The sequence below is a fragment of the Hyla sarda genome, chromosome 8 (genome assembly GCF_029499605.1).
Source record: "Hyla sarda isolate aHylSar1 chromosome 8, aHylSar1.hap1, whole genome shotgun sequence".
NCBI lineage: Eukaryota > Metazoa > Chordata > Amphibia > Anura > Hylidae > Hyla > Hyla sarda.
The window spans coordinates 215759934-215773516 of NC_079196.1; the positions used below are offsets into that span (position 1 = coordinate 215759934).

The following is a 13583-nucleotide window of genomic DNA, read 5'->3' on the forward strand; positions in this document are numbered from 1 at the left end:
AATAAAATAAAAAAATCAACTGGTGCCAGAAAGTTAAACAGATTTGTAAATTACTTCTATTTAAAAATCTTAATCCTTAATCCCAGTACTTATCAGCTGCTGTATACTACAGAGGAAGTATGAATTTCCTTTCGGTCTGACCACAGTGCTCTCTGCTGACATCTTTGTCCATGTCAAGAACTGTCCAGAGCAGGAGAGGTTTGCTATGGGCAATTGTTTCTGCTCTGGGCAGTTCCTGACACTGGAACTGTGGTCAGACAGAAAAGAAATTCAAAAATAAAAGAACTTCCTGTGGAGCATACAGCAGCTGATAAGTACTGGAAGGATTAAGATTTTTTAATAGAGGTAATTTACAAATCTGTTTAATTTTCTGGCACCAGTTGTTTTAAAAAAATGTATGTTTTCCAGTGGAGTACCCCTTTAAGCTGCGATACCACACACAACCTGAGGAAAGGGGTGGTGCTGTTTTTTTTTTTTTTAAGAAATCAGTCAACCTGCAGCGCGCCCTGCTATGCCAACTAGGAAAAGCTGCAGAAATTAGGAAAAAGCCGGGTGACAGCCTCTGGGAGCTCTATAATGGCAGCCGTACTGGATGGTACCCAGCTTTACCCACCCTAGATGCTATAATGCACCAGTCTCATGGCCGCCATAAGCAGCAGGGGGTCTCACGGGGGGCTTTCCAATGAAAGGAATAGGACTGCAGGGTCCGATATCCGATCCACCTGTTACCAGGCATATTTTGGCCATTCCCGTATTTGGGATTCCCCCGCCCCCCCACCGGTCGGTTTTTCCCGCTCGCCTCCGGCACATAAGAAATTACTTCCAAATTCTGCTAATCGCTAAAGCAGGATTCCCAACGCGCCATCTGTCTCTCCTCCGTGCCAAAGCCGCAGCCACCCGGGCCAGCAGGGAGATGGCATATGTGGGCACCTGTCAGACAATTCTCCTCAAATCCTGAGAGGTCAGGGCTGTATGTAGGATTACCTCACATATTTCCCGCCATTTGCGTGCTGATGCATGGTTTTAACCCCGAACAGGAGGAACGTATCTATGTAGAATCATCTGACAGGTCACAGTGACAATATGATATCAGTCCATTAATTCATGGTCACTTTTATTTGGTATTCTGCCGGGGTCTAATATCAGGCATCATAAGTGACAACCTCCCTGTGACCAGTCAGGTGACAACCTCCCTGTGACCTGTCAAGTGACAACCTCCCTGCAACCTGTCGGGTGACAAACTTCCTGCGACCTGTCAAGTGACAACCTCCCTGCGACCTGTCAGGTGACAAACTTCCTGCGATGGGTCAAGTGACAACCTCCCTGCAACTTGTCAAGTGACAACCTCCCTGCAACCTATTGAATGACAACCTCCTTGCACCCTGCCGGGTGACAACCTTCCTGTGACATATTGGGTGACAACTACCCTGCAACTTGTCAAGTGACACCCTCCTTGCGATATGTCAAGTGAAAACCTCCCTAAAACCTATGGAGTGACAACCACCCTGCCACCTGTCGAATGACGGCCTCCCTGCGACCTGTCAGGAGACCATATGGAGGATTTCCCTTTTATGTGCTATTGATGTTTTGGAAGTAGGAAAAGGGCCGAGCCATCATCTCTAGACGGATGAGAGCATCTCCACAACGGCTGGTCTTTTAGGGTGTTCCCGGTATGTAGTGGTCAGCGCCTACCAAAAGTTCTCTAACGAAGGAAAACCAGTGACAGGGACATGGGCACCCAATTGATGGAGGGTGAAGGCTATCCCTTCTGGTCCAATTCCACAGAAGAGCTGCTGTAAAGCAAACTGCTGAAAACGTTCCTGCTGTCTATGATGGAAAGGAGTCAGATGACACAGGGGATCACAGCTTCATGTCTATGTCCGGTCTGAGCGCCCATGCTGACCCCTGTCCACCACCAAAAGTGTCTACAATGGTCACGTGAGCATCAGAGCTGAACCATGGAGCGATGGAATATGGTGTCTGGTCTGATGGATCACGTTTTACATCATGTGGCCGGCCGGGTGGTGGTGCGTGCCACTTACCTGAGGAAGAGATGGCACCAGGATTATGGGAAGAAGACAAGGCCGTGTGATGGGCAATGTCCTGCTGGATACCTGTCCTGGCATCATGGGGATGTTACCGTGACACGTACCACCTACCTAACCATTCTACAGAACAAATCCCCTAATATAAGCGGCCTCTTTTAGCAGGATAATGCCCCCCTGGCCACATTGCAGACATTGTTCAGAAATGAGGAACATGACGAAGAGTTCAAGGTGGTGACTTGGCCTCCAGATCTCAATCTGATCATCTGTGGGATGTGCTGGAGAAACAAGGCCGGACCATGGAGGCCGCACCTCACAATTTATAGGACTCACAGGATCGGCTGCCAGAAACCCCAGAACACATCTAGGTTCTTTCCCATGTTGGGGCTACCACAAGTGTGCTGTACCAACATGGGGTCACTGGTCACATGGGCCCACAAAATATTAAAGGGCTTATCCAGAAATGTAAACAGATTTGTAAATTACTTTAAATCTTAATCCTTTCAGTACTTATGAGCTTATGAAGTTAAGGTTGTTCTTTTCTGTCTAAGTGCTGTCTGATGACACGTGTCTCTGGAACCGCCCAGTTTAGAAGAGGTTTGCTATGGGGATTTGCTTCTAAACTGGATGTTTCCCGAGACAGGTGTCTTCAGAGAGGATTTAGACAGAAAAGAACAACCTTAACTTCAGAAGCTCATAAGTACTGAAAGAATTAAGATTTTTTAATAGAAGTAATTTAGAAATCTGTTTAACTTTCTGGAGCCAGTTGATATATATATATATATATATATATATATATATATATATATATATATATGAAAAGGTTTTTCCTGGAATACCCCTTTAAGCTCTTATATAGTAAAGCAAAAAAACAATGAGTCAGTGTTTCCCATCTAGGGTGCCTCCAGCTGTTGCAAAACTACAACTCCCTACATGCCCGGACAGCCTTCGGCTGTCCGGGCATGTAGGGAGTTGTAGTTTTGCAACAGCTGGAGGCGCCCTAGATGGGAAACACTGACTCATTGTTTTTTTTTTTGCTTTACTATATAAGAGCTTAATAGTTGTAAGCTGGGAGTTGTAGTTTTGCAACAGCTGGAGGCACCCTAGTTGGGAAACATTGCTACGAGTAGTATTGTATTGAAAGGGTACTGCCACCTCATGCCATGCAAGGCCGTCCAACATACAATGCGGTACAATTCCTTTAATCTGGCAATTGTTACTTTCCGGATTATCAGGTAGACGCCAAAATCCGCTGCCGTCCCTTCACTTTATAATCGGAGACCTCTCAGAATTGCTGCAGTTCTATTGGAATTTCTGGAATTTTCTGGATGCCGGTGTAAAGGAACTTAGAATTGCCGGATAAAAGGAATTATGCAATTATGGGATTTTTTTTGTGTGTTTTTTATGCTTATTTGTGGGTCTTCATTCCTCTGACCCGGTTCCTGGCAAAGTCTCGTGGCCACAATAGGAGCCGACCCACGGTGCAATCGGCTTTTTATGTGAGCCGGCATCAGCAGGCTTCTCGTGGAGACTGGGTCTGTTTATAGAGGGAGCGGTGGGGGGGGGGGGGATGTGCCATGCAGCCCTCTCCGCAGCGGCCCACCCTGGCTTTACATAAGCGGGCATGCAGCGTGGTGTGACACACTCACCTGACAGGACATCACACATGACTGGATGAGAGGGGGGGGGGGGGGGGGGGAGACAACAAAAACACAATTGAATGAATGTAGTAGACACAAATCAACTCTTCTATATATTATCTATCTCTATAACTCAATGTATATATATGTATACTGCGTGCCACCCAGCTTTTCCAGTCTCCAAAAGCCGCTGCTCCTTGCAATCCTCACTGTCGCAGTGCTGCCATAACCTCTCCCTGCCCCCGAACTCATGTATTCTCTCCCGCCTCACTCTTCTCTTCTTCTTTCCTCTTCCTGCCACTATATGAACTATTCTGCTGGATAGTTAAATGATACTTTACCATGACATAGGTCTGGCAGCAGGATGTTTAAAACTCCTGGGCAATCTCTGCAGACAGAAATCTCACGCAAGTCTATAGGACGTTTCTCTCGGGCTGAGGAGATGGTCGGGAAGTTTTAAAGATCCTGACACTGGACCAAAATCTTGGTAAAGTATGATTTAACTGTCCGGCAGGCAGGTGCAGAACATAGTTAGTGCTAGGGCAGGGAGAGGGGAAGGGGAGGTCAGGGGAGAGAAGACATCCATTCAGGGGCAGGGAGAGGGCATCGCAAGGAGATTGAGCAGCTTATCACTGCTGGGGCTTCAGAAGACTGGGAAAGCAGAGTGGCATGCATTATGCATGACACCCAGCTTTCCCAAAGAGCTCCAATATGGCTGCTTGACCAGACAGATATTCTCTTCAGGAGACTAGGGAAACTGTACACAGTGCAGGGCTCACAATACTCCCCCAATATTGTGTTATTTATATATAATGGTTATTTTCCTCTACCAAGTTTTCTACTATGTATCTAGGTAAATTTTCTTTACAGGGTAATAGAAAAGCTGGGTAACATCCCCACTGCAAGCAAATAATGGCCATAATGGATGCACCCAGCATTCTTATACTTCTAAACTGCACATCTGCCCAGTGTTAAAATGTGCTGTTTATCTATGTAAATTTTCTGTTCTGGATTGCAGGAAAGCTGGGTGAAATTCCCACTGTGGGCTGTAGTGATGGCCCTTCATGCCTGACAGCTACCTAAACCCGCGATGATACATCCCCTGCTGCATAACAAGGTACTTTCCCCATTCAGGGCTATAGAAAAGCTGGGTGAAATCCCTCCTGTGTACAATAGTAATGGCCATACTGAATTTTGAATTGGGAGAGAATGAAGGTTTAAATGTAGGAATAGAATTTGTACACTGTAATTTATTATTTTTATGTTTTTATGATGTTTTGGGATAAAAATAATAAAGGGAAAAAAATGGCCATACTGATTACCACCTCAGCTTCTCATGCTCCCAGAGGCCGTGCTCGCACACTGCAGGAATGTCGTCTTTTTGTTGTCGCAATTTTTACGGAAATCGAATAGAATTTTTTGGAAATTGTAATAAAACCGCAACTTTACCGCAGAACGTGATCAGAGCCACAATGGCGCATTTTGCTAATTGTACAGTATAGCATTCCCCTGATGCAAAAATTGCCATTCAGGAGCCAAGAAAAGCTGATTAGGGTACCAACTTTGAGATGTAATGGTGGAATTATGAGATGACGCCTAACATTTAGAACACATAAGTGAGTATGAACGACGACAGGTTTCTCCGTAAGGCTGGGATTACGCCAAAAAAAGCCATAACCTCAGCATGCTACGAGTATGCCATTTTTGGGGGGGGGACAAAAACACCAAGGGGGAGATTTATCAAAGCCTGTCCAGAGGAAAAGTTGCTGAGTTGCCCATAGCAACCAATCAGATCGCTTCTTTCAGAAGCGATCTGATTGGTTACTAAGGGCAACTCAGCAACTTTTCCTCTGGTCAGGTTTGGATAAATCTCCCCCCTCCCAAGTGTGATCCTGGCCCAGTGATGAAATCTAGAAGGGAGGCGTTTTTTGTTTTTTAGCGGCGACTCCTTTGAGGGATAATTCATTTAGACTCGGAGAGTTGGCCGGCAAAATGCCATTCTTCACTTCAAAGAGGGGCTAAATTGGATTAACTAGGGATGATAATGGCGGAGGGTGGAGAGCGGGATTTGGAAGGTTTTAACACTGTATGTATAGAAATGGCGCATTATATGTATGTGGTGGCCCAGTACGGGAGTTGTTACCCCGTACCCTTGCTGTCCTGTCAGACAGCCTCCCTTCTGAGTCCCCTGGGCCTCATTATACCTGTTCCCCCCAGTACATATGTTTTGCTGTAACTGACAGTCGTCAGTCAAGTCAAGTCAGTCCCTGTCAGCAAGTCCTCCCCCCTAGTCTGAACTGTGTCCAGTATTGTCTGCAAGAATCACATGCCGATGTGAATGAAATTTGCGCCAGAAAGTGTACGGGACTTTGTCAGAGTTTTACTCGTGGCACTTGTGAAATAGAGGGGGAGGTGAAGAAAAGTACTGTGTCAACCATGTGCAAGATGAGGTCTGAAGCTATGTCACGTTGCCAAGTATTGCCTGTACCTGCAAGGGTTAAAGATGTGCAGGAGAAGCACGCGAAAATGTCCCGCTCTGGTCAGCGTACCGCCCCTGGGCATGGAAACCATGTTGCTGTATCGATGCCGAAATGGAACTGTAAAGATCCGCCCCTTGTTGCTGGGGGTGTGGAAGTCAGCTGTCACGATTCGGCTAGCTGGATGTGGATCCTCTGTGTCAGCGAGGGATTGGCGTGGACCGTGCTGGTGGACCGGTTCTAAGATGCTACTGGTATTCACCAGAGCCCGCCGCAAAGCGGGATGGTCTTGCTGCGGCGGTAGCAACCAGGTCGTATCCACCGGCAACGGCTCAACCTCGCTGACTGCTGAGAAGGCGTGGGACAGAAGGACTAGGCAGAGGCAAGGTCAGACGTAGCAGAAGGTCGGGGCAGGCGGCAAGGTTCGTAGTCAATGTGGATAGCAGAAGATCTGGAAACACAGGCTTTGGACAACACTAAACGCTTTCACTGGCACAAGGCAACAAGATCCGGCAAGGAAGTGCAGGGGAAGTGAGGTATTATAGCCAGGGAGCAGGTGGAAGCTAATTAGGCTGATTGGGCCAGGCACCAATCATTGGTGCACTGGCCCTTTAAATCTTAGAGAGCTGGCACGCGCGCGCCCTAGAGAGCGGAGCCAGCACATGACAGCCGGGGACCGGGACGGCTAAGTGACTTGGGATGCGATTCGCGAGCGGGCGTGTCCCGCTATGCGAATCGCATCCCCGCCGGCAATGTCAGTGCAGCGCTCCCAGTCAGCGGGTCTGACCGGGGCGCTGCAGAGAGAGAGAGACGCCGTGAGCGCTCCGGGGAGGAGCAGGGACCCGGAGCGCTCGGCGTAACATCAGCGCTGCACCACTGACGCACTTCAGTCTGGTGGCCATTTTCCCGAAGCCCTGCATAAAAAGGAGCAGCGCTGCCAGATCCTCTCAGTTTGCCGGAAGTCAGTAAGAGGAGCAACATGGCGGAACAGGCAAGCACACGTGCAGAGAGTCCCAAGATGGCGCTGGAGGCCCGGAAAGTTGCTGCGGCGCAAATGTTTCCGGAGCTGGCAGATCGTCTACAGCGCATCTCCTTCGGGGCCGAAGAGGCCTGCTATCAAGTCTTGCTGCCCGAGGATGATGGAGACTGGCCAGCAACCCTGGCGGAGGGAACGCCGGCATCTTCCTGCGGATCATCGCCGGTGAGGCTGTCCCCTCACTACAGGACCTGGGGGTCTTGGGCCGAAGTCCACACTGAGGAGTTGGAAACGAGTACCCCAGCTGAGGCCGCTTTCTCTACCCCTCCTTCTTCCCCTAGCCTAAAGCAAACCCCCCAGGTCCAAAAGTCTGCAGCACGTTCCCGGTCCCCACCTTTACCAAAGTGGTTGTTTGGCGATGAGCTTGGACTAATACAGTATAAGAGGGAGCACCTTTTTCCCCTGCCAGGGAAATCTCATCCCCCAGTCCTAGTCAAAGAGGGCCAGAAGAGAAGCTCAGGTGGCCGAGATTGTAGAGGGGCTGAGGGCACAGAGAATGGAAAGATATGGGCCGAAGCTGCTGCCATATGAGGTGCAATAAGCGCAGCAACAGGACACAAAAGCATTGGAGGCCCTGTACATTAGGAAGCTGGAACATCCACCAGCGGGAGAGCCACCCCTGGAACGCCGCAGAGCCACAGTCATAAAATTCGACAAAGTGTGGGGGTTTGGCACCCTCATGGACTGTCGTCAAGGAGGGACCATCTTGGTTAATCATCGGGCAGTGTAGAGAGACTATTTTCCCCCACCACTGCATTCTGAGAGTGGGGAGATCGTGGAATACCCTATCATACAGAGCATGAGGTCCAGGAGGAACAGGTCTACATGCCCGAGGTGCCTATCATGGCCCCGGAGTACCTACCAAAGTCGTCTGTGAATGTTCCCAGGCCTACTCCTGTGGTCGAGGAGGTTTAGCCTAATCAGCGGGCACCAACTGAAGTGCCTCGGCCTACTCCCATAGAGGAGGTTTGGCCAGCCCAACAGGCACCAACTGCTGTTCCCCCAGTGGCAAAAACTGCTGCGGTGCAAATGGTGGTCACCGTCAGCCCCACCATTACAGAGTCTACTTTGTCACGGGTGAACTGGAACACCCGAGTGAGTCCTTTAGAGGGGGCACAGTACCGTGGACCCAGTTACTTGTCCAAGCCTTGGAAACAGTCCAACGGCGAGGCTGGGATGGCAAGTTCCCCAATTAAATTTTACTATTTGTCACTAACTTTCTTTGTGAAATACTTTTGTTCTCCACAGGTTATGTAACGTTTAAGAAGGAGAGCCTGACGAACTTGTCAAAAAGTTTATTTGTAACCATTTGCGTAAGTGTACGTGCCCGGCTTCTAGCCGTGGTTCTTTACTAAAAACTCAAGTGTACTAGGACTGTGGAGCGGTATAATGAAAAGATGTATATATACAGTCAGAGTAATATATTTTTGCTCATCACCTTAGCACAAGTAAATGCTTATGTTAGTGTACTATAATGGTTATGGTGTGCTGTAATAAAATGTGTATAATATGTTTTGTACGTAAATTTTTACGTGTACAGTGTCTTTTATTCATGGCAATTTATATGGGAGGTATAATGACCCAGTCAGGAGAAGCGTAGCCACTACCTCACTGCCATGACAAATTCCTGCAAAGTACAAAGATTAGCTCACAATATAATGTGTAAAGTTATGTACCACACAGTTAGTCCATGTACAATCAAAATAGTCCATACATATGAAAATAACTAAGTTAGGACTGTAACATCCTGTGTAGTCCCAGTCCACCAGTTTTAAATGTATGCCTATATATGTCTAATGTTTTCTCTCCTGTTCACGTGTACAGGGTACTCTACTGGGCAGAGGATTCCCCTGAAAGATAGGTAAACACGTATAGAGACAGAGGACAGTATGTAAGGTAACACTGTTGTATAGTATAATAATGTATATTGATCTCTGGGGAGAAGTGTTGAAAATCGAAGGGCCCCAGCAGCTAAGGCATTGGGAAGATAGCCTCTGGCAACCTTGTGTTATAGTGCTTTAAAAAGTGTTATTGTGCTTAAAAAAGTGTTACTCATGCAGTCCAAACGTAAATAAATGTTTACCCAGTTATGCCAAACAAAGAGCATGTAAGGACATTTGAAAGTGCTACATGGACTCATCCCCTGTTGTTATTGATCATCCAGACCTGTGAAGGACATTTTATACTACAATGCCCCAGGAACTGTCATTAGGCCTCAGTGACCACTTCAGTCGTCCGCCCTCCAGGACTGGGCACCGAGGACGGCTGTATTTAAGAGGGGGAGTATGTGGTAGCCCAGTACGGAAGTTGTTGCCCAGTACCCATGCTGCCCTGTCAGGCAGCCTCCTTTCTGTGTCCCCTGGGCCTCCTTGTTCTTGTTTCCCCCCTGTACACATGTTTTGCTGTGTATTGTGATATATAATGTGTTGTTACTTTAAGAAATGTACCATGTGATTGGTACCCAGGAGGTATCAGTGACCAGGTGATCCCAGGGGTGACCTATGGGCTCCCTGCTAGTCTCCCCCATATAAGCCCTGTGTGGAGCAAGCTCGCTCTCTTAGTTCCTGAGTCTTTGCTGAGGTCAGGTCAAGTCATTGGTGGCCTCAAGTCCAGTCTGCAGCTACAGTCATTTGCAAGTAAGCTACAGTCATAGCTTTGTTTGTCATCAGTCAAGTCAAGTCAGTCCCTGTCAGCAACTGTCAAGTCAGTGTGGCCTGCATTAAATTGTCCAGTCCCAGCAAGCCCTTAAGTTCTCTGAGTCACTGGTCACCTCCGTGGGCCCTGGCTGAACTGTATAGACTTTACCAACTGTCTACCCTCAGTAAAGCTACCGTTATCTGTAACTTAGCGTTGGAGTCATTATTGCCCCCCGTGACTAGTCCAGGATTCAGCGGTATACCTTCGGGTGGTATCGAGGATAAACCACGCCCTGGCGTCACGAACAGAAGGGGTTAATGCCACCTGCCATGCATCTCACCCCATTACCACATGTACAAGCGTGTTACTGTTCAAACCGATTCTACAGACACAATCGTATAAAAGGAGAACCTGTGTACATCTTGTAAAGATAATTTTTACGAGCTTAAAGGGGTACTCCACTGCCCCAGCGTTCTGAATTTTTTTTCCCACTGCAAGTCTATGGGAGAGGGTGTGGTGGCAAGTCTATGGGAGAGGGTGTGATGTCACAACCTCTGCAACAAAATGTTCCGAACGCTAGAGCAGCGGAGTACCCCTTCAAGTCACATGACTGACAAGGGGTGGGTGGGGCTAAATTGCTGTCTGCTTCAGATGGCAGAATTTTAAATGCAGCTCTGGGTGTGACTAGAGAGTTACACAAAATAACCACAAAACAGTAAGGTAAAGCACTGTTAGACAACCTTTTAGGTACAATTGTGAAATGCTATAAATAAAGTGACTTCACATACACATTTATAATATATATGCATTCACCTCTGAGGTCAGATTTCCCAGCATTCCTTGCTGGTTCCATTTCTGCACAAGGGCCTTGCTATGGTGATTTACAATAGGCAATGTATACTCATAAAGGAAAAATCAGGTGAGAATTATAATAATAGGGAAAGAAAAAGATGGCTGCCTTCATTCAAAAACTCCACTTTTCCAGCGCATGGGTTCTTTCCAGTAATGTGCCTGTGAACAGGTAAGGTACTGTTTTTGAAAGAAGACAGCCATGTTTTTCTAAGGTAGATGACCCCTTGAGTGGTGACTATGTTATCTTTCGCATATTACAACTAATTTTCAGTGACCTGTGATAATTCATCATCAGACTAGGGCACCTCGGGCCCACCAGGACATATTATCATTGGTCTATTTGTGAATTGTCCCGTAAGAAATAGACCCTAGTAGTGGCAAGTTTTTGAATGATCACCTAATAGCTTTGTCTTCTGCAGGATCTTTAAATTGGCACTGTCAATAAAAATTTTTTTGCTATTGCGCTTCTTAAATGGTTAATAAAAATATTTCTGATATACTTTGTTTTCTATGTTTTATTTGTGTTTAAAAAAGCTGCCACTAGGTGTCTCCCTACTTGTCGGTCAGGTGCAGCCTTAGCCAATCAAAGCTCATCTAACACTGAACTGGCCTGGCAGAAATCCAAAATCAGGAAATGCTAGGGGGGGGGGGGGAGACGCAGCCTTAGCCAATTACAGCTCATCTCACACTGAACTGCTCTGGGCTGTGTGTAGCAGAGTGAGGGATGAAGTTCTCCCCTGTATGGCTTCAGATGATGTCACACCTGCTGGGGAACGCCCCTTCCCAGTCTGTGAATCTGACTGAGACTGAGCAGAAAATACAGAGCAATATCAAGGTAGAAAACTAACAAATAATAAAAATAAAGGCAGGGGGTGGTTTACCATGATGGGAGCAGTGAACTGGGAGGATTATAACATTTAACAAGATCATGAGAGGTACTCTTTAAGGCCCAGAAGGTTCTTACAGTCTGAGGATCACCTAGTACCATGGTGTCCTCAATTAAAGGACTGAAACATGTTCCTTCAACTCAACATATTTAAAGCAGTATACTGATACTCACATCCATGGTAAGATGCCGGAGAACCACCAGATTTCCCGTAGTCTTGTTCAGAGTAGCTCGTGGACAGGTTGGGCTGGCTGGAGCCACGGCCAAAACTGATCTGGTTGTTGCTGGAGACCCCTGTGGCCACCTGAGCCATCCGCTCTTTGGTCTTAAGTGCCTGGGCCCTTTCGCCCTTTAACCTCTCGTCATCTTTCAAGAGGCTCACCAACTGTTTTGACTTTTCCCTCACGTTAATCCCTTGGTCTTTCCCATCCCGGTCAATGTACTGGAAGTCTTTGAGCGTCTGTATGGCAAATATGTTTTCTTTGCACTGGTGGGACACTCTCTCAGAACCGGTCTTGATGAGATAATCCAGCAGGGTCAAGGCTTTGTAAACATGTCTCCAGTTCTTCCCGTGGTCATTGAGCCTCCTCCAGATCATGCTCATAATTTCTGAAAAAGCCACCACGTTGTAAGTCAAGTCGGCAATCTCTGTCATGAGGGAACTGGAAGGACCCCAAGGATCATTGGAGGTGGCTTCTCGAACTTTAATCTCCGCCTCTGAATAATTATTTACAATATTCTTCATCTGTCTCCTTATGGACGAGGTTGTCATTTTTGTAATAAAAAAAAAAACACCTCAAATTAAAACAAAAAAAATCAAAAATCAAAAAAAGTCTGCGATACCCCGGGTCCTCACGTTAAAAACCAAGTAGGAAAATCCTCTGAAGGAGAAGTCACTGGGTGCTTCCACACATGACACAAAATGTGGTCCAATATTGGTTAAAAGCATCTCCTCAGCCAACAAACATTGTGCGATCCTAAAACCTACATGGAAAAGAAACAAATGGGAGATATATAAAATTATATAAAATTCAGGAAAGCTATGAAAGAATTCAAAAATGTTCTTGAAAGTGGATTTCTGGTTAAGAAAATGAATATGAAATATTAAGTAACCAAAATGAAGAACAATGCAAAGAATATCTCTGGAGGACTTGGCATTACATGGACAGCCCACTGATTTTTATAAAAATGGTGTAATACTTAATTTCCTCTGTGGTGGCGCTGCAGGAAAATTGAACATATGATACCAGCTCCCCCTAAATATTACAGCCGGTTGCTGGAATTCTTTAGGAGTTTTTTTTTTTTTTGTTACTCCATTGGAATCGAACAGGACTGAACTGTTTGTGGCCTTAAGGACTGGGTTGAGGACCCACATGTCCCTGCGTTACGTGTCCTTGGACAGCTTATTGATTTTAACAAGAACAGTGTAGTACCTCATCTCACCTGTGGAAATGCTGTAGGGAAACTGAATATACAATGCCAGGTTTCCCCAAAGATTTCAGCTGATAAGTGGGGAGCCCACCAGCAAAATCCATTTTAAAATAATAAACAAGGTAGACCCCCGACTTCAGAGTTCCCAAACAAGGTATTTTAAAATAGATTTTGCTGCCGGGCTCCCCAATGATCAGCTGAAATCCTTGGGGAAAACTGGCAGTGTATAAACAATTTCCCTACAGCACTCCCACAGGGGATATTAGGTACTACACTGTTTTCTTTACAAATCCATGGGCTGTCCATGGAATGCATGGACATGTCGAATCCTCTACAGCATAATGCATTCTACTTTTTGGTTACTAGATGTGAATCCTGAACAATACACCCAACTTTAGAGTTCCCCATCTAGTAGCCAAAAAATAGAATGTATTTTACTCTGGAGGATTCGACATTTCCATTCTTTCCATGGGCAGGCCATTGATTTAAAAAAAGAACAGTGTAATACTCTGTCAGCCCTGTGGTGGCACTGCAGGGAAATTGAACACTCGCTGCCAGGTTACTCACACATTACAGGTG

At 46.5% G+C, this 13583-nt stretch overlaps 1 protein-coding gene across 4 annotated transcripts in view; it reads right to left on the minus strand.

Moving 5' to 3' along the window:
* The window catches only part of EPN2 (epsin 2), an 82491-nt gene that overhangs the window by 25443 nt on the left and 43465 nt on the right, over nucleotides 1–13583 (minus strand). For all 4 annotated transcript variants that reach the window (XM_056535559.1, XM_056535561.1, XM_056535558.1 and 1 more), the window contains one exon: nucleotides 11748–12557. In XM_056535559.1, coding sequence (XP_056391534.1) covers nucleotides 11748–12345 — 598 coding nt within the window. In that variant the 5' untranslated portion in view covers nucleotides 12346–12557. The remainder of the gene's footprint in view (nucleotides 1–11747; nucleotides 12558–13583) is intronic.